Consider the following 23838-nt stretch of genomic DNA (forward strand, 5'->3'; position numbering starts at 1 on the left):
ATTTAGTAGTCATGCATGACACAGCATAAAGTGGACGTGTCAGCCAGTTCCACTGAAATGCATCTAGGGAGGTATCGACTGGGTGGTAATTGTTTCAAGCATTATCGTGTGTGTCAAAAGCGTCCGTTTATTGTAGGCTATTTCCAAGATAACTGGGCTGATATTGTCAATAGACGTTCACTTTCGTTTTCGGCCTTGCGTCAGAAGTAACTATTCGAAACTGCATTTATATTTGTTTGTAGGCGTGTTTTCTTTTATGCCCTCTATAAATACAGTTTCATTTAAGATTCATTTTCGTTTCCTGCTTTGTTGATAATGATGATGATTAGTCTTTCTGTATGTCATATGGTTGGTTGCGGTCATATAAACCCATCATTGAGTCCGAAACATCGGCAGGTGCCTCTCCTTCAAGTGTTAGAATCTGTATGGACTAGTTTAAGAATAATACACAACAATGATTTCATGGGGAGAGGATAGTCGTAATGGCTTTGGTTTAGTGAAGCCGAATGGTTTAGATACGACTAAAACGGATATTAGTTGCGTTAATTTGATACACCTTAAATCTCAAATTCAGGGTCTGTCCGCAGGTAACAGTGTGGTCGCGTTTATCAGAAATAATGGGAGACTAGTGTCTGTCGCACGGATTCAAGAGGACCTAGATGGGAGAAGATTCACAGGGAAACTGAGTAGGTCTAATCTCCTTAACAATATATTTTTATAATATATTTTCTTCAGTTGTCCAGTCATATGTTTTGTGTGCTTTAGAGAGTGTGACATGTAAGGAGAGGATTCGGGCTCTGAGTTGTGGAGATTCTCATGCTGTTTTACTGTCTGAAGAGGGTCGGGTTCTCTGCTTGGACAAAGCCAACATTCTCAGGTGGGTTCCATTCCATAATGATACATTTATATGTAGTTTACCTTAAGGAATTGTCACCCCTTCATTCAAATAGTTAAAGTATAAAAACAATTTGTCATTTAATTCAAACGGGCCAGCTAATTTTAGTCATCTTTCTTCTTTCCCCCCCCAGCCCATTGGGTAACCTATGTAACCGACAGGTAACTCAGGTTGCATGTGGAGACCAGCATTCAATTTTACTAACTCAGGGTAAATGACCATTAACACACCTCTAATCGCTGTTTCACAATGCAACTTAACCAAAACAGTCTAACCTTTCAAAACTGTAATTCTGTACAATGCTCTCATTGTATGGTTGCTTACTTCTGATTTCTGTTCAGATGGTCAGGTTTTCACATGGGGTCAGAACACCAGCGGTCAGCTGGGTTTGGGGTGGGGCGAGCCACGCGACATGTCCATGTCCCCCAAGCCCCTGAAGTCTCTATCAGGGATCCCCCTGGTTCAGATCACTGCAGGGGGAGAACACAGCTTCGCTCTGTCCCTTTCTGGAGCTGTGTTCGGCTGGGGCAAGAACACCGCCGGGCAACTGGGTCTAGGGGACACAACAAGTACAGTATACATTACACAATAGCATATGTGTTGACTCTTGTTAAATATATTTAAATAATCAAGGTCCAGACCGAAGACCATGAACACTACATTATTTGAAACAGGTGTGTTAGTGTTGGGTTTAAACAAAAGTCCTCCCACTCAGTAGTTCTCTCAGGCTGCAGCTGGAGACCCCTGATTTATCTATTATCAACCACATTTTTTGGTGGTTGAAATGATGTTTAAAAAAATAAAGAAAAGTACAGAAATGTGCCTTTATCTGTCTAAAAACAATTTTAACCAGGATGAGAGAGCACAATGTGTCGTGTGTTTGAGGGTTATGTGTTGTACATAAATAATTATAAACAATTATATATAATAATAACAATAAATTGAACCCAATTTTCTGTAGACAGAAGTGCTCCAGCTCCTGTTGATTGCCTGAATCTGAAGAAGACTGTTTTGATTTCATGTGGAGGAGAACATACTGCCATTCTGACAAAGGTTGTATATCTCTCTGACATAATTACACTTTTCCTATCATTTGAACTAAATGTTGTTTGGACCATACAATATGTCTACATTTTATGTGCGTTTATTTATATTGTTGTCTCAATGTTCGCTGCAGCCAGCGACTGGAAGGAGCTGCAACAAACACTCAAACTGGACAGTTTTATCTCTTCATTCAAAGACTCAATCATGGACACTCTTACTGACAGTTGTGGCTGCGTTGCATGATGTATTGTTGTCTCTACCTTTTTGCCCTTTGTGATGTTGTCTGTGCCCAATAATGTTTGTGCCATTTTTCGTGCTGCTACCATGTTGTGCTGCTACCATGCTGTTGTTGTGTTACTACCGTGCTGTTGTTGTGTTGCTACCGTGCTGTGTTGCTGCCATGCTATGTTGTTGTCTTAGGTCTCTCTTTATGTAGTGTTGTGTTGTCTCTCTTGTCGTGATGTGTTTTGTCCTATATTTTTATTTCATTCATTTATATATTTAATCCCAGACCCCGTCCCCGCAGGAGGCCTTTTGGTAGGGCCTCATTGTCAGCAATAATTTGTTCTTAACTGACTTGACTAGTTAAATAATGTTGAAATAAAAAATAAACAAAACAATTGAAATGTTTTAGTTTTTAGTTCCCTGGAAATTTGCATTGAAACATCCTCATTAACGTAGAGGAAAACACTATGATAACTGTCTGGGTTGATTTTGTTCTAGGGAGGTGTGGTGTTCACATTTGGCTCAGGCCGCTATGGACAGCTTGGACACAACTCTCTCCGAGATGAACTACGACCTCGAGTGGTGGGGCAACTTTGTGGATTAAAGGTGACCCAGATAGCCTGTGGAAGGTAGGTTACACTTATTAGACATAATCTGGAATTGACAAAATCTTGTGTAGGACTGTTTTGGTTATTTTCATTTTAGCATAAGACCTTTTTAGAATTCATTGTTGATTTGAGAAATGTTTTCTATGTCCGTTTGCCACATTAGACACCATACATTAGCATTTGTGGGGCCCTCCAATAAGATCTACTCATTTGGGTGCGGAGAGCAAGGGCAGCTGGGAAATGGAGTAAAGATTGATCAGTCTGTGCCCCTTCCAGTACAACTGCCAGGTAGAACATTAATTTATTATGGTATAACATTAGCCAGAGTACACGCTTTTTCAGAACAGATCAAACTTGAATAAAAGTCCACTCAACAAAATGCTTATTTCAATACTCAACTAAAATAACATGAGGTAAAACATGAAATAACATTAACTTGATCATCAACTATTTTTTGTCAACATTTCAGACCAGATTGATGACCAGAAAATTGAACACATTTTTGCTGGAGGAAACCATTCCTTTGCGTTGTGCACTCTTGGTCAGGTATGGACACAATTTGGTTTGAAACAATGAGTTAGCAAAACAGGACATAGTTTGTCCTTTGTACTTAACATTTCTGTGATACGTTGCATCACATTGTCATCTTCCCAGGAGTCTGAAGAAAGGCCTAACAATCTCAGGTCAAGTGTGGGCAAAGTGACACAACAAGCTATAGATGAAGAAATCATTGACAAATGGATCTCGGAATGTGATTCAAAGTCTTGGAAAAAAGGACAGAAGTAAGTATGATATAAGTAGCTATAATTTACCGTTGTTGTTATTTCCTTATTTTGTTTATGTACGGTCACATACTGAACTGAAAAATTACTCAAACTTGTAATTGCAGGGAAATCACAAAAATGTTTTCTTCTGCATCGTGTTTAAATGGGAGCTTTCTTGATAAAAGGTAACAGTATTTAATATTGGTTCAAATACATGATTGTCTTATGTTTGAAATATTACATTATCAATGAATATTGATTTAAATATGGCAAAAATATTGACAATTATTTCTTGCTTTTATTAGTTGTGACACACATTACCAAACCTCACCAAAACAGTCTGGCCTGGATTATTCACTCGTCCAAAGCGCATTCCGGAAGCTGGCGAAAAAGGGCAAAGTTTTGACTGAGGTATTTTGTGAATATATTGATAAATTGATATGTCATCGATCCTATTCTGACATTTATTCTGACATGTATCTTGAACGAGGGACGATTCACACACCTCTTTCATTGCACTAGGTTGAAGCTGTTGTCCAGCACACACTACTTCCCTCCCTGTATGAGGAGCCCATTGGAGTGGAGGGCTTGAGGGTCTACCTGGTTCTCCCTGAGCTCCTGAGGGTCCTTCACAAACAGCACAGAAGGACAGATCTCACCGAAGCTGTTGCTGCTGCTATCCTCAGACTGCACCCTGAAAAGCTGCAGGTCCTCGGTAATGTTGCCCTCCATTTAAAATGTTTAAAGTGTGTCACCCCAAATTCAACTTATCAAAAATAACGTAGTCGTAAAACTGTTTGTGCTGTAGACAACTTATTTTGTCCTTGTTCATTCGCTGTCTGGCAGATTTAGACTAGGCTAAATTTACAAAACCGTTGATAATTTGAATCGAGTGTGGTAGTGCTGGGCTAAAACAAAACGTGTGCACATTGGGGGTGCCCCTGGAATGATTGTGAAGTCGAGCAAATTCTATACCCCCACGAAATGGTTTGAGAAAGTAATCTGTGTGTTACCATGTCCTGTAGGTGACTGCTGGTCCTCATTGAAGCCGTCTGTCATGACCAAGCACATTGGGGTGTGGAAGGAGGCCCTGTCGGGGATTCTGAGGAGTGAACATATTCTACGCACTCGTGATACTGGGATCAAGCACCTGCTCCAGGTCCTCGACCATCTCCACAGAGTCAGTGTCCATGCTTCACTGCTCGTACTGTCAATCCATTTATAATGATGTTCTTCCATTTTGACCAGTCAACTTCGAGGACCGATCTGGTGCCAGGGTGGCAGTTATTTCATTGCAACCTATTTAGAATCGATGAGACCGTAACTGAGATTTGATTAAATAATATTTTGCTGACAAACATGGAAAATATTTAGCTAATATTTGCTAATAATTGTTTATTTGTGTATTTTACTTTTCTATATTATTTCAAAGGCAAACCAGAAATCTGTAGAGACCCAGACTGTTCCAGACAGTACCTTTTGTATGGAGGAAGTTCACTTCAATACCATATTTCTAGCGGAGGATGTAAAGCTTTGGCGTTTATGGTCAAAGCAGGTAAGAAAAGTTATTTAGTCTCAGTCACTGATTGCTAACAATGCTAGTTGCTGTCAGTCTTGAGGTGTTTTAATGTTCGTTGTTTGGGTCTTAGAAAGTGTCCTGGCTGCATCTCAGTAGAGGCTTGGGATTTCCTCTACCTGAAATGGTCTGGAAAGAGAGAGTGAAAGAAACATTTTGTTTTCCTACTGGAGAATCTTTCTCACCTACTAAAGTTCCTTCTTATCACTGCAGATGAACATAATTAGACAAAGAAGCTCCTTAATTGTGATGCCTTGTATGTTTTCTTTTACATCACTTTCAGGATGTGGATCAGACACCTGCCATCTTTTGTTGTTACCCATTCTTGATGAATCTGCAGAGCAAGATAAACGTTTTTAACATCAACGCCGCACTCACAAAGGTAATGAAACTTGCTTCTCAATATATAAGTATTATAATATACAGCAGATACTATAAATCAAGGTGGCTAACCCCCTACTAGAGACCAACTGACTGTGTATGCAGGCTGGTTCTACTAATCAGCTGCTCACCAGGATCTTGATTAGCTGAATCAGGTGTGTTAGAACAGGGCTGGAGCAAACGCCTGCATTCCAAGTAGCTCTGGGGTGTTGACCATCACTACTGAAGAAACCAGACATATTTCTCAACCTTTTTGATGGAATAAACTGGTTGAAATAATACCTGTCTTGTATACTAGATAAGCACTTAGTGAATACTTAATATTGTACTGTATGCATTGCAGAATCCCCCTAACAATCCCCAAAGGACTGGCATGTGGCCTTATGACATGTTCTTCGTGGCGGCACCTGCTCCGTTCTTTGAGCTGAGACTGAATAGAGCATCACTCATAGAAGACACTTTCCATCAACTGAGTGTAGCATATCACAGTACCTTCAAGAGGTCCCTTGTGGTAAGTCCATATTTTTTAATATGATGAGACAATGTTTTGAACAGAGAAGGGCTATTCCAAAATGTGCTGCTTACATCTCTCAGGTGTATTTCGACGAGGACGCGAAGCTGACAGATGTCTACAAAAGGGACTTCTTCCTCCATTTGTTTGATAAGCTGTTGGTACCCGAGTCTGGGATGTTCATGTACAACGACACCAATACGCTGGCCTGGTTCCCTGCAATGGTGAGGCACGTTTAGGGAAATCGCACATGGATTATGAGGTTTTCTGCTCCTAAACACATTATTTTATTTCTATATAGATAATCATTGTACTTTCAAATAGCTTCAAATATGCTGGTAGTGAAACACTGTAATAATATGTTCCTAGAGAGCATCTACTACTGTATTACTACTGTATTAATACTGTATTTCTAGCCTACTACTGTATTCTAGAAACCACACTACCTTCCCTTTACTGTATATGAATCATTTTCCCCATGTTAACAACAGCATGTCTTGTACTTTCACTCATGGTTTATTTCTTGTCTCTTGTCCAACACATCCTCACTAACAGCCTAGAGTGGAGGAGAAGCGTTATTTCCTGTTTGGGGTTCTGTGTGGGATGGCCCTGTACAACAACAACATGGTGCACCTCCCCTTCCCCATGGCCTTCTTCAAGAAGCTGGTGAACATCAAGCCCTCTTTAGAGGACCTGAGAGAGTTTAGCCCCATTGAAGCAGGGTAAGTTCAGACCATAATATATTGTTATCCCTTAGTCAGTAATGTATTACAGTACAGGCAGTTGTATTTGTTATAAGGACACCAAGGACAGATTAAGAAATTGCATCTCAAGGCATTTTATTGCATCTTAGGGGCAGAGCACTTGCTCTGTGAGGATAAGCAATTATTCATTATTTGGATAAATAGTTTTTCATTTATGAAAGCATCATGATTTATTGATTGCCGATTTATAATTGTCACATTTATTGTCACATATTATTTTCAATGCTTTTGAAGGAGTTTGCAGTACATCTTGGATTACCCTGATGATGATGTTGAAAACATGGACATGACTTTCTCAGTATGTATTGATTTCAAACAGTTTGATTGATGAACAAGTAAAACGTAACATAATACAGATGTAGGATTTTAATTTGATCACCCTTTTGTTGCTGACAATTTTCCCACACTGCAAGAAATACAAACTTGACTTCTTAAGTTAGTCATTTACACTTTAAAATGACCCCTACAAAATAATGTCCATTAAATATAATTATGGGCTGTATCACATCTGGCCGCGACAAAAAATAACAACAGAGTTACACATGGGATAAACTAACGTACAGTCAATAACACAATAGAAAATCTTTATACACTGTGTGCAAATGAAGTAAGGAGGTAAGGCAATAAATGGGCCATATTGGCAAAGTAAATACAATTTAGCAATTAACACTGGAGTGATAGATGTGCAGATGAGGATGTGCAAGTTTAAATACTGGTGTGCAAAAGAGCAGAAAAATACAAAAAACATATATGGGGATGAGGTAGGTAGTTGGTTGGATGGGCTATTTACAGATGGGCTGTGTACAGCTGAAGCGATCGGTAAGCTGCTCTGACAGCCGATGCTTGAAGTTAGTGAGGGAGATCAACTTCAGTGATTTTTGCATTTCGTACCAGTCATTGGCAGCAGAGAACTGTAAGGAAAGGCATCCAAAGGAAGTTTTGGCTTTGGGGATGACCAGTGAAATATACCTGCTGGAGAACGTGCTACGGGTGGGTGTTGCTATGGTGACCAGTAAGCTGAGATAAGGCGGAGCTTTACCTTGCAAAGACTTATAGATGACCTGGAGCCCGTGGGTTTGGTGACGATTATGTAGCGAGAACCAGCCAACGAGAGCATACAGGTCACAATGGTGGGTAGTATATGAGGCTTTGGTGACAAAACAGATGGCACTGTGATTGGCTGAGGTGAGTGTTGGAGGCTATTTTGTAAATGACATCGCCGAAGTCAAGGATCGGCAGGATAAATAAGAATTTGTTCTTAACTGACTTAGTTAAATAAAAAATAATAATTCACTAAATAATTCACATTTTCTGTTGCTGCAGGATTTTTTTCCTTCTGTATCAAATTGGCTCAAATTAAGTTCCTACATCTGTAGTTAATTGAAGTGAAGTGGTATGAATTACTGAACATAAGATAAATTATATTATGTCAGTGTGTATGTCTCTCGCATATCACTCCCATCTATTTGTCCATACCCTCAGTCTGCAGTGTTATCATTGTTCATTTACCTCACTTTTTTCATTGCTCACTATTATAGGTGATGTGGGGTGATGTAGCGGTGGAACTTGATCCCAAAGAAACTGGAAAACTCGTCACAAGTGCCAACAAGTAAGATTATAGCAATATTTACAACTGACAAAATACAAGGTTTACAGTATGACACTCCATTGCTACAGCTACCAGGATTGGGGTCAATTCCATTTCGGCAATATCATCACACATTGAAATATATTTGTATGAATGGAGAAATCATAATGGAAAGTAAATGACGCTTCTCATTCCTTGAATTGACATCATCTGGAATTGACAGCAACCTATACTAGCTACAACTCAATGGATATCTGACTGTCACCATCGTCGTAAGAAGTGGACCAAAGCGCAGCGTGGTTTGAATCCATTCTTTTATTGAATGACGAAAAACACAAAGAAAACTTAAACAAAATGCCGCTATGATAACGATTGCTGACACAGGCAACTACACATAGACAATAACCCACGAAATACCCAAAGAAGATGGCTGCCTAAATAGGGTTCCCAATCAGAGACAACGATAAACACCTGCCTCTAATTGAGAACCAATCTAGGCAACCATAGACCAACATAAACACCTAGATGAAAACAACCCCATAAATCTACAAAAAACCCTAGACAGTACAAACACCCTAGAATAAGACAAAAACACACATATCACCCATGTCACACCCTGACCTAACCAAAATAATTTAAAAAAAAACAAAGAATACTAAGGGCAGGGCGTGACAGTCTGTCATTCTTTTGACAGGAAGGAGTTTGTTGACACCTATGTGAACTACATCTTCAACCAGTCAGTAGAGGTGGTGTTTGAAGAGTTCAGGAAAGGCTTCTTCAAGGTGTGTGACAGGGACGTGGTAGAGTTCTTCCAGCCAGAGGAACTGAGGGGAGTGATGGTGGGGAAGGAGAATTTTGACTGGGAAACGCTGAAACAGGTCAGAACCATGTTTTGTTACTACATGACTGAAGCTCAATCCCAAATCTACCCCGAGTTAATTGTCTACATCTGAGAGCATTAGTAAAAACATATAATATATGCAGAAATGTCACCTAACCTTTCAGAGGGCAAGATGGAGCCTTAAAAACAAGTGTCCTGGGGTTGATTTGGGATTCATGGTGAACATGTTCTGCAACCTGGCTAAAATGTTTTGATGCATTGATTTGAAAAGTAGTTTGAATGGTGTCAAGTGTCTATTGCTTCACCATATATTAATTGAGGGCATTTCCCCCCTAGAATACTGTGTATGAAGGAGAGTACCATGCTGGGCATCCCAACATCGTCACATTCTGGGAGGTGTTTGAGGAACTGACAGAGGATCAAAAGAAAGCGTTCCTGTGTAAGTATGGAACGTTTTCATTGTAACAGATGAACCAATAACGTAGGCTACTGAGAATAAAGTTATATTCTGTCATTCACTGCCCTCTCCCTTTTACCACCTTTGCCCCTTCAGTGTTCCTGACTGGCTGTGATCGTGTGCCCATCCTGGGTATGAACCAGATCAGGATGAGGGTCCAAACCCTTCTCAACTCCTCCCAACAGCATTTCCCAGAGGCGCTGACTTGTCACTCTCTGTTGCAGCTGCCCATCTACCCCTCCAAAGAGACACTACAGAGCAGGCTTATAGAAGCTGTTGGTCACAACAGAGGCTTCGGGAATGAATAATGGGTGTATAGTGTTGCTTCTGTGTATAGTCCTCTCCTGTGTTCATCTTTTCATTGTTCCATAGTTGGGTGTAAGATTTGGATTGTTTTAATGTAGGGTTGTATTTCAAATCCAAACTTGAGATCTGTACGGTACTATGACATTATCATATTGCATTTGTGACAGGTTAAAGGAAATATTCATAGCCTGTTATACATTAAAAAGTATTAGTAAGTTCATAGTGTGAGGATCTTAAAACATCTAAGGTTAAAAAGATAATGCATTCAGTATTAGTTGACAGAGATTGAAAACATTCATAATTGTGTTAAAGTTCAAATCCGTCAAGCGTACCAAGGGTACGAATTGTGAGTAATGTGTAAACGTTATATTGATTCCTTTATTTTGTGGTGCCTAAAAGTGTTAATCTGTGATCTACGAAATGCTCTTAATCTATGAGCCTGAGATCGATTGCTCTAGTCTCCACCCATATTCCTGGGGAAATCGCGGTCTTTTCTCATTCAACTAAAAGTTGAATTGAGAAAACAACGCCGTATCACTCTCGTGATTATTTCTCCCCTGTTTTCAGGTACTTTATTGATGATAAAAAATAGTAATTTAATGTTATAACTCGCTAACATGTCAAGAGTGTTTAAGGTGTGTCTTAGTAACATCTTGAGGAAGTTAGAGTTAAGTTTGCAGAGAGTAATATTAGCCCTGCTCGGTTGTAGAGAAGAATAGCATCGTACTGAGAGTAGCTGCCATTTTATGTCGATTGTGAATGAACATGTGCGTTGTTAATAAGATATTTTGCTGTGTTATTTGTATAATGGTTTTTCTGTTGTTTTGTAATGTGTTACTTTTGTAAAGATTGAACTAAAAGTTGAATTAAGAAAACAACACCGTATCACTCGTGATTATTTCTCCCCTGTTTTCAGGGGCGTAACACATTCACCTAATTTTATTAAAACATTTATAAATCAAAAAGTACAGCATGGTTTGTGCCTGCACATTAAACAACACATTAACAACCAAGATACAAGGAAACAGATCATTTGGCACACATCCTTCTCAATCATCCTTCCCCAATTCACAATATAGGGAAGAATTTAACTCAGGGTGCTCTATATACTTTAAAGGTCATTTACAATTGAGCAGACATGCCAGCATTTACCATGAATGTGATCTCAGTGAACATCTGCGACAAGGCCTAGGGCGTATTTTCGGTTGCATGGTGCTCTGACATAAAAAAGAAAAACATCCAGGCTCATGATTTGAGCACCACTGACCTCAACTTGTATTTAGGGTACTACTCAAATTCATAGCACTTCCAAGTGAACTTTATTTTTTCCTTTATTTAGCTAGGCAAATCTGTTAAGAACACATTCTTATTTTCAATGACAGCCTAGGAACAGTGGGTTAACTGCCTGTTCAGGGGCAGAACGACAGATTTGTACCTTGTCAGCTCGTGGGGTTGAACTTGCAATCTTGCGATTACTAGTCCAACACTCTAACCACTCAGCTACCCTGCAGCCCCTTAATTCCATTTCCAAAAGACATACATACTGTACAAATGACTCATACTTAATTCCCTTTGAATAGAATGCTCGTGTAAACAAAGTCGTATCGGGTTTTTAGACACTATATAGAGGTCATGTTAAAGGTACAGTCATTACAAATATTCCTCTTTGATTTTAAAAAGATCCGTGCAAAATAGATCACTTCCAGATCAGTGGAGGCTGCTGAGGGGAGGACGGCTCATAATAATGGGTGGAACGGAGTGTTTGATGTATTTCATACTATTCCGCTCCACCAATTGCCACAAGCCCATCCTCCCCAATTAAGGTGCCACCAACCTCCTGTGTTCCAGATAAATACAGTAAGTATATTTTTGATCAGCGATCATCATGAGAGCTTCTTTATGGAACAGCGCCCTCTGGTGTTTGTGGTCAGATTTAACCGTGGCGTTCAGGAACGAGTTGTTGGTGAACTCCACGGTACAGGGCCCGGGGGTGCATGGGTCCCCCTCCAGCTCCAGCGGTCACATTGTTGGGTGCGGCCGTGCTCAGGATGCTAGCGGGCACGTACAAGGTGAACTGTGGGCCGCGAGCGGGTCAAGTAGCGGCCCAGGTTGAAACCGTTGATCCACACCTGGCCCTAGTGATCAAAACAAAGGAAAATCTTTTTTTTTAAAGGCTAGAAATAATGCACGTGTTCAGGTTTCAGTAGTGTCAGGGACCATGAACAAATATGCTGCACTAGGGTATATAAAACTAACGTGGTTCAGTAAACAGTGCTTATGTGATGAGTAACCTTGTCTGAGATCTGAAGAGGTGTGTTTAAGGCTAATGCCTCGGCTTTAGATCGGAGGGCTAACACACCAGTCTTGTCACACAGAAGTCACAGGTCAGTTATACTGACCAAGACTATAAACCAACATGTGACAATTTCACCGATTTTACTGAGATACAGTTCATATAAGGAATACGTTTTTTAAATTCATAAATTAATTCTTTATTTACTTTTCTGCTCTTTTGCACACCAGTATCTCTACCTGCACATGACCATCTGATCATTTATCACTCCAGTCTTAATCTGCTAAATTGTCATTATTCGCCTACCTCCTCATGCCTTTTGCACACAATGTATATACTCTTTTTTTTCTTTCTTTTTTTTCTACTGTGTTATTGACTTGTTTATTGTTTACTCCATGTGTAACTCTGTGTTGTTGTCTGTTCACACTCCTATGCTTTATCTTGGCCAGGTCGCAGTTGTAAATGAGAACTTGTTCTCAACTAGCCTACCTGGTTAAATAAAGGTGAAATTAATCTATGGATTTCAGATGACTGGGAATAAAGATATACATCTGTTGGTCACAGAAACCTTTAAAATCAGAAAACCAGACAGTATCTAGTGTGACCACCATTTGCCTCATGGGGTACTCTGTTCACAACTTTGACATCAGCAACCCGATCGCCCACACGACACCATACATGTGATCTGCAGTTGTGAGACAGGTTGGACATACTGCCAAATTCACTAAAACAACGTTGGAGGAGGCTTATGGTAGAAATATGAACATTCAATTATCTGGCAACAGCTTTGGTGGACATTCCAGCAGTATTCATGCCAATTGTATGCTCCCTCAAAATTTGAGACATCTGTGGCATTGTGTTGTGTGACAAAACTGCACATTTTAGTGTCCCCAGCACAAGGTGCATGCACCTGTGTAACGATCATGCTGTTTAATCAGCTTCTTGATATGCCACACCTGTCACTCCCTGGCCTTAGTATTCTGTGTTTTCTTTATTATGTTGGTTAGGCCAGGGTGTGACATGGGTGATTTATGTGTCTTGTTTTGTCTAGGGGTTTTGTAGTCTATGGGGTTGTGTTCAGTTGAGTGTTCTAGGTAAGTCTATGGTTGCCTGGAATAGTTCTCAATCAGAGGCAGGTGTTTATCGTTGTCTCTGATTGGGAACCATATTTAGGCAGCCATATTCTTTAGGTATGTGGTGGGTGATTGTTCCTGTCTCTGTGGTTTGCACCAGTTAGGACTGGGGTTTCCCATGTTTTCTTATTTTGTATAGTGTTCACATTTTCATCTTTCATTAAAGATGTTTATAAATAACCACGCTGCATTTTGGTCCTCCTCTCCTTCCCAGGAAGAAAACTGTTAGAACACCTGTCAGGTGGATGGATTATCTTGGTAAAGAAGAAATGCTCACAAACAGGGATGTAAACAAATTTATGCACAACATTTGAGAGAAATTAGCTTTTTGTGTGTATGGAACATTTCTGGGATCATTTATTTCAGCTCTGAAACATGGGACCAACACTTTGCATGTTGCGTTTCAGTGGAGGCTGCTGAGGGGAGGACAGCTCATAACAATGGAATGGAATGGCATCAAACACATGGAAACCATGTGTTTGATGTATTTGATACCACTCCACTAACTCCGCTCCAGACATGAACATGGGCCCGTCCTCCTCAATTATGGTGGCACCAACCTGTGTTGCGTTTATATTTTTGTTCAGTAATAGATGAGCTGGTTAAGAAGCTAAGATTGTTCTACAGAAACAGATTGTTCCTTTCTCTAAGCAGTGAGAAGCAGATTATTCATTTTATCTGTTCTTCATTATGGTGACATTAGTTATCAGATGCTGCTACTCTTAAACCTTTGGATGCCATCTACCATAGTGCCCTTCGTTTGGTTACAGATGACAGTTTTGAGACTCATCACTGCATCCTGTATCAAAAGGTTCATGTGTATATATATATATATATTAGTTTGGGTATAAAGTATACATTTATGTTGTATATACAGGGCACATTTGCAAAAGAGGCCTAGGTCTCAATATGTCTTCCCTGTTAAAATAAAGGTACAAAAATAAAATAAAAATATAAAAGTTTGGGTTGGCATTGGGCCAAGTGCAGATTCACCAAACCTTAAAATGGTTTTGGTGTTTTATCATGGTACAATAAATCGAAATATAATGAACAAAGATACAAAGTCAGACTCTGGAAGTTGGACAGATAAGAATTGTGTAACAATGGCACTGCATTGATCAACAATATGCATTACATATTTTACCAATCCGATTTGATTTTTCATCAGAGTAAATGGGAATGAAATAGAATCGACTGAGTCATGAATCACTACATCTCTATGACATTTATGTCTGCAACTGACCGTGGCCCCTTTGTCTCCTTCCCAGTTCATGCACTTTATAGACCACTAGATGGTAGCGCAACCAAAGAAATCTCCACTGACAGTATTGCTGTCTTCATCCAATCTTGTTTGACATAAAATAACAACAGGTTCATCAACAGCATGTAAAAAATGGTTCTGTAATATGTCGATGTACACATTTCCTACTTTCACAAAACAAGCTTTATTGGGTTATAGATTCAAAGCAACAAGCATTCACAAAGACGTGGTTGCACAACTCTGTGTGACCAAACAAACAAACATACGCTTTACGAATAATTACCACAAAGGATACGTTTTGTATTTGTAATACATTTTAACCACAAATTTGATCAATAGGATAATATTTATGGTCAGGGATTTGTTTAAAATATTGATGTAGCCTAAATTAGGGGTTTTCATGGACCCCCAGCCATTTCTTGTATTTGAACTATTCCACAGTTAGCACACCTGACTCAACTAATAATCAAGCTGTTGAATAGGTGAATCAGGTGAGCTAAATTGTGAAACATCTGGCCACTGGCCTACATCAATATAATCTTAACGGTTCAAAAATGTCATTATACAGTAGGCCTATACTAAATAGTAACAACAAACATAAGAGCCTAAGCATTAATTAAAAATCCAAAACAATCATACCAGATATATTAGACAGGTCCACATCTATATTGGACTAACAACCATTAAAAATGTTGAAATTGTTGTCAACATTCAGTAGCCCTCTAAGCTCAGTCTCAAGGACTGTAACAGAGTTATACTCTCTAACAACACCCTGAGCTGTGTTAGGACCCAAGGCACCTCCAGACTTGAGAGGTTTGTCGTTGTTGTCGGTGCAGCAGTAGGCATTCCAGTAGTGACTTGGAACATTGACTCGCTTGTTCTGGTCTACCCACGTGCTGCTTGGGACCACCCCAGTCACCACATACATCTTACTACAGCCTTCACTCAAAACATCCTTCAGCTTCTTCTCGTACTGGTTCCACGGCCCTTTGTTCATCTTCCCATCTTGCGGAGCTACGTTGGTATGGGTCATGGTGGCTTTGGAGGCATCTTCTTTATGGTGTCCTGCAGGGTTTAGGTGCCCGCGGTCATATGAGCCAAAGTTGTCATTGAGAGCCTGACTCCAGCCCAGCTTGTATTTCCGTTGGTATTGTGGAGAGCGTTCACTGCAACCAATGTTTTCGTTGTATTTCTTGATCTCACCCAAGGATCCAATCTTATCCATTTGCTGTGGTGGTAGGTCAGGATGCACAAGCTGAAAAATACAAACATTTACAAATTAGCCACTCCACTTCAAGCTTTGTGGTAGCAGTCAAATACAACTCATTATTATATTACTGGTATTCTAGGCTACTGGTATTTAGTCTGAAATTACAGTTTACGAAATACTACCTTCTAGTGCTTATTGCATGATTACAATCACTTTCTAACCTGCTCTACAGCGAATGTCCTTTTCTACTGTAAATACTTGAACTACACTAATGTGTTGCATCATTATGTAGTTGTAGGACATTGAAAAGGTGATAATGAAAATGAAATATGCAAACCTGTGGTTCATAATAAACTATGGACCCCTCTCTGCCAGGAACCCCTTTGATATCCATTTCATAGGCAGAGTACAGAGGGATCCTCCTGCCACGGTCATACAGAGTGGCAAAGTAATAGTGGTTACCGTTTCTCTGACAAATGTATGCAGGAGAGGCAGCATTGTAAGCAGAGAGACATTTCTCGGGATTCTTTAAGTCCTCTGGTTTGGGCTCGAGTGGAGTGGGGAGAGCTATATTCAGACCGGACACTGGCGTATTTCTGAAGAAAGAATCTTTGCAGTTGTCGAAATTTGGAGCCACTTCCCCTCTGGCCCCCAACATGGAGAGCAGACAGAGGGACAAGAGGGACAGAGTCACCATGCTGTGCCCCTGTGGAGAAAAACATCACAGATTAATCTATATTGCAATGTTACCTTTACATTATGACTGTTTAAGGTCACAATTAGTCACTAGAATCATCTCAAATCAGGTTATGAAAACCACCCAAGTTCCTGAAACATTATAGTTCCTGTTTACTGTAGTTTCCCACCATCTAGAGGTTGACTTCCTGCTTCTCATTTCTGGTCAAAGGTTGCTAAATGATCATGTTGCTGTAAGGTTATTAATGCTATAATCATATACACTCCAAACATATTGTTCATTTATCAGAAGACACTTTAGGAAATCTAATCAAGTCAAATTGTATTAGTCAAATTCGCCAAATACAAAAAGTTCACCTTACAGTGAAATGCTTACGAGCCCCTAACCGATAGTGCAGTTTTAAAAAATACAGATAAGAATATCAGTATATTTCCTTAAGTGCATATCTTGATTGCATGACACATTAGTATTGTTTCTTGCCTCTAGCCTATTTCATTTCCTTGTATGAAATAGTTTTTGCTGTGCTCGATACAGAGAACCTTGCGTAATTGCATCGATTTTCGAAATAACCATAAGAAATTGAATTATCCAAATAATTTGTTAGATTTTCAATCTCACCTTGTGAACTTGTTTAACAGTCCTTTGAATTGTCTCACTCCCTCAGAGGTCTGTAGTTTCAGAGTAAACACTTCCTGTTACTCTCTAGATACTGTACATAATCTCTCTCTCTCTCTCTCTCTCTCACTCACACACACACTTTTTCTTGCAATCTAGATCCATAATCATTATGCCTTTAAGGACATTAAGGACGGGGGAGTTTTTCACAGGCAAAATCCTAGAGGTAAATCCGTTCCACCAGACACTGGGAGATGAATTCACATTTCAGCAGAACAATAAGCAAGGCCTGGAGTTGCTTACCAAGAAGACAGTGAATATTCCTGAGTGGCTGAGTTACAGTTTTGACTTAAATCTACTTGAAAATGTAAAACAAGACCTTAAAATGGTTGTCTAGCAATGATCATCAATCAGTTTGACAGAGTTCGAAAATAATAATGGGCAAATGTTGCACAATCCAGGTGTGGAAAACCCTTAGAGATTTACCCAGAAAGACTCACAGGTGTAATCGCTGCCAGATGTGATTCTATAAAGTATAGACTCAGGGGTGTGAATATTTATGTAAAATAAACATTTCTGTGTTTAATTTTCTATAAATTTGCAATAAAAAGGTAAAAACATGTTTTCACTTTGTCATTATGGGGTATTGTGTGTAGATGAGTGAAATAAACAAATATTTAATACATTTTTTTAGATTCAGGCAACAACACAACAAAATGTGGAATAAGTATGAATACTTTCTGAAGGCATTGAAGCCTAGCCTGAATCCGACTAGAAATTCAATACATTCTCTCTCTAATCGGAACGCGGCTACGCAACGATCAGGACAGCGCGGAGTCGGCGAGACATATGGCTCGGGAAACGTAGCTCAATCCAGTGATGAGATACTGCGGTGTACTCCTAATTATCCCAACGGACACATCTAGAATATTTAAATACTGCTAGTTTTTAATAACTAGTATTAGCATGTTACAGCTAATGCTATAGCAGCCCATTGGATTCTAGCGTTGGGGTGAGGAGCTACAGGAAGTGTTGTCGAATCCAATAGAATAGTTTACTCCAGTCAAGACAGGCACTGTTGTATGGGATGATAATAAATAACATTATTGTTGCTGCAAGTTAGATATCTATGGGGTTGATAAGGGACATTTATACGTCTAGGTAACCGTACCACCTGACATGACATGATACCAGCACCCTACTAACATCTGCGTGACTCCTGCGTTACGTGTCTGACCTACATGACATGATTACCAACGACTTACTAATGTCTGCGTGACGTCTGCATCACGTGTTAATGAAAGTCATAATGTGCATAGTTTATATTTACATGAATTCAATCTCAACCATAAATGTTAGAAACGTACAATGTATCGACTGGGTGGTAATGTTTCAAGAATAGGCATGTGTGTCAAATTAGTCATCATATTGTAGGCTATTTCCTAGATAAATGGGCTGCTTTTGTCAGTAGATGTTTAATATTCGGCCTTGCGTCAACAAGTAGCCTAATCCAAACTGTAAATTATGTTTTTAGGCTGTTTTCTTTTATGCCCTCAATAAATACCCTTGCAGTTTATGTATTAGGCCTACAGGGCTACTTTATAAACATCCCTATGACGACCTAGATTTCTGTTTGTGAAATTCATTCAAGGTTCATTTTCATTTCCTGATTTGTTGATGATGATGAGTCTTTCTGTATGTCATATGGTTGGTTGCGGTCATATAAACCCTTCATTGAGTCGGACACATCGGTAGGTGCCTCTTTTTCAAGTGTTAGAATCTGTATGGACTAGTTTAAGAATATAACACAAAGATTTCATGGGGAGAGGATAGTCACAATGGCTTTGGTTTAGTGAAGCCGAATGGTTTAGATACGACCAAAACGGATATTAGTTGAGTTAATTTGATACACCTTAAATCTCAAATTCAGGGTCTGTCCGCAGGTAACAGTGTGGTCACGTTCATCAGAAATAATGGGAGACTAGTGTCTGTCACACGGATTCAAGAGGACCAAGATGGGAGAAGATTCACAGGGAAACTTTCTGCTTGGACAAGGCCAATATTCTCAGGTGGGTTCCATTCCATAATGATACATTTATATGTAGCCTACCCTCAAAAATGGGAGCAATGCCTTATAGTAATTCAGTGTCAATGTTTTGATTGACGTTGTAGTCACCCTCACATTCAAATAGCGAAAGTATACATTTTTTTTTGTCATCTAATTCAAATGGGCCAACTCTAATCGTATTAATCTGTTCATTTTATATATATTTTTTCTATCAGACCATTGGGTAACCTATGTAACCGACAGGTAACTCAGGTTGCATGTGGAGACCAGCATTCAATTTTACTAACTCAGGGTAAATGACCATTAACACACCTCTAATCGCTGTTTCACAATGCAACTTAACCAAAACAGTCTAACCTTTCAAAACTGTAATTCTGTACAATGTTCTCATTGTATGGTTGCTTACTTCTGATTTCTGGTCAGATGGTCAGGTTTTCACATGGGGTCAGAACACCAGCGGTCAGCTGGGTTTGGGGTGGGGCGAGCCACGCGACATGTCCATGTCCCCCAAGCCCCTGAAGTCTCTATCAGGGATCCCCCTGGTTCAGATCACTGCAGGGGGAGAACACAGCTTCGCTCTGTCCCTTTCTGGAGCTGTGTTCGGCTGGGGCAAGAACACCGCCGGGCAACTGGGACTAGGGGACACAACAAGTACAGTATACATTACACAATAGCATATGTGTTGACTCTTGTTAAATATATTTAAATAATCAAGGTCCAGACCGAAGACCATGAACAGTACATTATTTGAAACAGGTGTGTTAGTGTTGGGTTTAAACAAAAGTCTTCCCACTCAGTAGTTCTCTCAGGCTGCAGCTGGAGACCCCTGATTTATCTATTATCAACCAGATTTCTTTGTAGTTGAAAAACTATTTTGACCAGGATGAGAGAACAAAATTGTGTCATGTGTGTGATATGAGGTATGTGTTGTTTTGTAAATAAAACATTATAATTAAATGAACCCAATTTTCTGTAGACAGATGTGCTCCAGCTCATGTTGATTGCCTGAATCTGAAGAAGACTGTTTTGATTTCATGTGGAGGAGAACATACTGCCATTCTGACAAAGGTTGTATATCTGTCTGACATAATTACACTTTTCCCTATAATTTGAACTAAATGTTGTTTGGACCATACAATATGTCTTCCTTTTATGTGTATTTATTTAAATGGGTGTCTCAATGTTGTAGTTTTTAGTTCCCTGGAAATTCGTATTGAAACGTCCTAATTAACTAGAGGATAACACTGTATGATAACAGTCTGGGTTGATTTTGTTCTAGGGAGGTGTGGTGTTCACATTTGGCTCAGGCCGCTATGGACAGCTTGCACACAACTCTCTCGAGATGAACTACGACCTCGAGTGGTGGGGCAACTTTGTGGATTAAAGGTTACCCAGATAGCCTGTGGAAGGTAGGTTACACTTATTAGACATGATCTGGAATTGACAAAATCTTGTATAGGACTGTTTTGGTTATTTTCATCTTAGCATAAGACCTTTTTAGAATTCATTATTGATTTGAGAAATGTTTTCTATGTCCGTTTGCCACATTAGACACCATACATTAGCATTTGTGAGGCCTTCCAATAAGATCTACTCATTTGGGCGCGGAGAGCAAGGGCTGCTGGGAAATGGAGTAAAGATTGATCAGTCTGTGCCCCTTCCAGTACAACTGCCAGGTAAAACATTAATTTATGGTATAACATTAGCCAGAGTACACGCATTTTCAGAACAGATCAAACTTGAATAAAAGTCCACTCAACAAAATGCTTATTTCAATACTCAACTAAAATAACATGAGGTAAAACATGAAATCACATTAACTTGATCATCAACTATTTTTATCAACATTTCAGACCAGATTGATGACCAGAAAATTGAACACATTTTTGCTGGAGGAAACCATTCCTTTGCGTTGTGCACTCTTGGTCAGGTATGGACACCATTTGGGTTTGAAACATTTAGTTAGCAAAAGAGGACATAGTTTGTCCTTTGTACTTAACATTTCTGTGATACGTTGCATCACATTGTCATCTTCCCAGGAGTCTGAAGAAAGGTCAATCACAGGTCAAGTGACGCAACAAGCATTAGATTAAGAAATCATTGACAAATGGATCTCAGAATGTGATTCAAAATCATGGAAAATTTACAGAAGTTAGTATGATAGTTACTTAAATAATTTACCGTTGTTGTTATTTCCATATTTTGTTTATGTACGGTCACATACTGAACTGAAAGATTACTCAATCTTGTATTTGCAGGAAATCACAAAAATGTTTTCTTCTGCATCATGTTTAAATGGGAGCTTTCTTGATAAAAGTTAACAGTATTTAATATTGGTTCAAATACATGATTGCCTTATGTTTGAAATATTACATTATTGAAGAATACTGATTTAAATATGGCCTAGATATTGACAATTATTTACTGGTTTTATTAGTTGTGACAAACATTTCCAAACCTCACCTAAACAGTCTGGCCTGGATTTGTCTCACCGGAAGCTGGCGAAAAAGGACAAAGTTTTGAGGTATTTTCTGAATAAATATATAAATTGATATGTAACCGTATTCTGACATGTATCGTTGATTGCACATTGAATTGCTGAAATACTTCTAAATTGTTGTCATTATCATTTGAACGAGGGACGATTCACACACCTCTATCATTGAACTAGGTTGAAGCTGTTGTCCAGCACACACTGCTTCCCTCCCTGTATGAGGAGCCCATTGGAGTGGAAGGCTTGGTACCTGGTTCTCCCCGAGCTCCTGAGGGTCCTTCACAAACAGCACAGATGGACAGATCTCACCGAACCCCTCTTTTACACTGCTGCTACTCTCTGTTCATCATGTATGCATAGTCACTTTCACTATACATTCATGTACATACTACCTCAATTGGCCCAACCAACCAGTGCTTGGCTAACCTGGCTATCTGCATTGTGTCCCACCACCCGCCAACCCCTATTTTTACGCTACTGCTACTCTCTGTTCATCATATCTGCATAGTTACTTTAACCATACCTACATGTACTGTACATACTACCTCAATAATCCTGACTAACCAGTGTCTGTATATAGCCTTGCTACTGTTATTTTCAAATGTCTTTTTACTGTTGTTTTATTTCTTTACTTATCTCCACACACCTACACACACACACACACATACTTATTTCGCACTATTGGTTAGAGCCTGTAAGTATGCATTTCACTGTCTACACGCACGTGACAAATACATTTTGATTTGATTTGCTGCTATCCTCAGACTGCACCCCAACAAGCTGCAGGTCCTCGGTAATGTTGCCCTCCATTTAAAATGTTTAAAGTGTGTCACCCCAAATTCAACTAATCAACAATAACGTAGTCGTAAATCTGTTTGTGCTGTTGCCAACTTCTTTTGTCCTTGTTCATTCGCTGTCTGGCAGATTTAGACTAGGCAAAACCAGTGATTATTTTTATTGAGTGTGGTATTCCTGGGCTAAAACTAAATGTGTACACTGTCGTGTTGCCCCTGGAATGATTGGGAAGTAGACCAAATTCTATACCCCCACAAAATAGTTTGAGAAAGTAATCTGTGTGTTACCATGTCCTGTAGGCGACTGCTGGTCCGCATTGAAGCCCTCTCTCATGACCAAGCACATTAGGGTGTGGAAGAAGGCTTTAAACTTGCTCAGCCTATTGCAGGCGCTCAGGCGGGTCCCCGCCTCTTGGCGCTTTTTGATAGATGTAACTTGCTTGTGAAGAACATCCAGGCTCTCATGCTCCATACCGTTATCTCGCACCTGGCTCCTGTTATCTAACAAAAGACCGCTTGTTCTCGCAACACCCCGCTCTGAAAGTGCCCCCCTCCCAACTCATTGAACAGTTCCTGTCTTCATGCTACTTTTCCATCATGAGAAAGGCCCATGGCCTTGAAACTTTTAACAATGTTTCAAGTCAGCTATGTTGCATAACACATACATACATCCACACAAGCCAACAGCAGATAATATTCAATCATATATATGGTAATGACTATAATGTAAAATACAGGATCCAACATATACCTACGGGATGTGCCGGACTCCTACAGAGAGAGAGCGAGCAATTAATAATAGCAATATGACAATGATTCTATTAATGTTTATTCTATTCATATGACTGTATAGCAGCCTAGCTATTTGAACAACATGTTATACCTTGCACAGAAGGAGCAGCATTGATGAAAGGGTGTTTGTTTGATGAAAGTCCCATTGGCTCTGTGGTATACCACAACGTTGTCGTTGGATAGCTTTCGTCTGGTTAACAATGAGAATTCCAAACCACCCTCTTCATAAAACTATATATGGCAGAAATGTCACCTATCAGAGGGCAAGATGGAGCCTATTAGACAAGTGTCCTGGGGTTGATTTGGGATTCATGGTGAACATGTTCTGCAACCTAGCTAAAATGTTTTGATACATTGATTTGACAAATGGTTTGAATGGTGTCAAGTGTCTATTGCTTCACCATATATTAATTGAGGGCATTTCCCCCCTAGAACACTGTGTATTTAGGAGAGTACCATGCTGGGCATCCCAACATCGTCACATTCTGGGAGGTGTTTGAGGAACTGACAGAGGATCAAAA

General features: G+C 39.6%; 2 protein-coding genes and 1 pseudogene across 4 annotated transcripts; 2 read left to right on the forward strand and 1 right to left on the reverse strand.

The window, feature by feature from the left end:
* LOC115137307 (probable E3 ubiquitin-protein ligase HERC3) lies at nucleotides 1–10838 on the forward strand. 3 transcript variants are annotated; one of them, XM_065024750.1, is made up of 24 exons: nucleotides 1–85; nucleotides 588–686; nucleotides 766–877; nucleotides 1029–1105; nucleotides 1237–1464; nucleotides 1857–1948; nucleotides 2663–2793; nucleotides 2936–3060; nucleotides 3242–3318; nucleotides 3427–3554; nucleotides 3662–3721; nucleotides 3842–3947; nucleotides 4059–4251; nucleotides 4562–4716; nucleotides 4969–5091; nucleotides 5396–5494; nucleotides 5837–6004; nucleotides 6088–6228; nucleotides 6560–6726; nucleotides 7003–7066; nucleotides 8307–8377; nucleotides 9051–9234; nucleotides 9534–9636; nucleotides 9751–10838. In XM_065024750.1, the coding sequence occupies exons 1-24, from the start codon at nucleotides 16–18 to the stop codon at nucleotides 9960–9962; spliced, it is 2985 nt and encodes a 994-aa protein (XP_064880822.1). In that variant the 5' UTR covers nucleotides 1–15; the 3' UTR covers nucleotides 9963–10838. The 3 variants fall into 3 exon arrangements, with proteins under 3 accessions (XP_064880822.1, XP_064880819.1, XP_064880821.1); XM_065024747.1 differs by lacking the exon at nucleotides 1–85 and having other exon boundaries at nucleotides 298–686; XM_065024749.1 differs by lacking the exon at nucleotides 1–85 and having other exon boundaries at nucleotides 298–686; nucleotides 4562–4695.
* A 3969-nt stretch (nucleotides 10839–14807) lies between these two features.
* On the reverse strand, nucleotides 14808–17280 carry LOC115137310 (endonuclease domain-containing 1 protein-like). Its single transcript, XM_029673566.2, has 3 exons — nucleotides 17173–17280; nucleotides 16195–16563; nucleotides 14808–15902 (listed from the first exon to the last, which is right to left on the reverse strand). The coding sequence occupies exons 2-3, from the start codon at nucleotides 16552–16554 to the stop codon at nucleotides 15321–15323; spliced, it is 942 nt and encodes a 313-aa protein (XP_029529426.2). The 5' UTR covers nucleotides 16555–16563; nucleotides 17173–17280; the 3' UTR covers nucleotides 14808–15320.
* Nucleotides 17281–18866: 1586 nt separating this feature from the next.
* Nucleotides 18867–23838, forward strand: LOC115137311 (probable E3 ubiquitin-protein ligase HERC3; annotated as a pseudogene).

Source organism: Oncorhynchus nerka, linkage group LG11, assembly GCF_034236695.1.
Source record: "Oncorhynchus nerka isolate Pitt River linkage group LG11, Oner_Uvic_2.0, whole genome shotgun sequence".
NCBI classification, from domain to species: domain Eukaryota; kingdom Metazoa; phylum Chordata; class Actinopteri; order Salmoniformes; family Salmonidae; genus Oncorhynchus; species Oncorhynchus nerka.

Coding starts and splice junctions, on each gene's coding strand:
- LOC115137307 (XM_065024747.1), top strand. CDS start 455: ATGATTTCATGGGGAGAGGATAGTCGTAATGGCTTTGGTTTAGTGAAG. Junction 1,465..1,856: donor GGGTCTAGGGGACACAACAA/GTACAGTATACA, acceptor AATTTTCTGTAG/ACAGAAGTGCTCCAGCTCCT. Junction 5,092..5,395: donor GGCGTTTATGGTCAAAGCAG/GTAAGAAAAGTT, acceptor CATCACTTTCAG/GATGTGGATCAGACACCTGC.
- LOC115137310 (XM_029673566.2), bottom strand. CDS start 16,554: ATGGTGACTCTGTCCCTCTTGTCCCTCTGTCTGCTCTCCATGTTGGGG. Junction 15,903..16,194: donor TAGTTTATTATGAACCACAG/GTTTGCATATTT, acceptor TGTATTTTTCAG/CTTGTGCATCCTGACCTACC.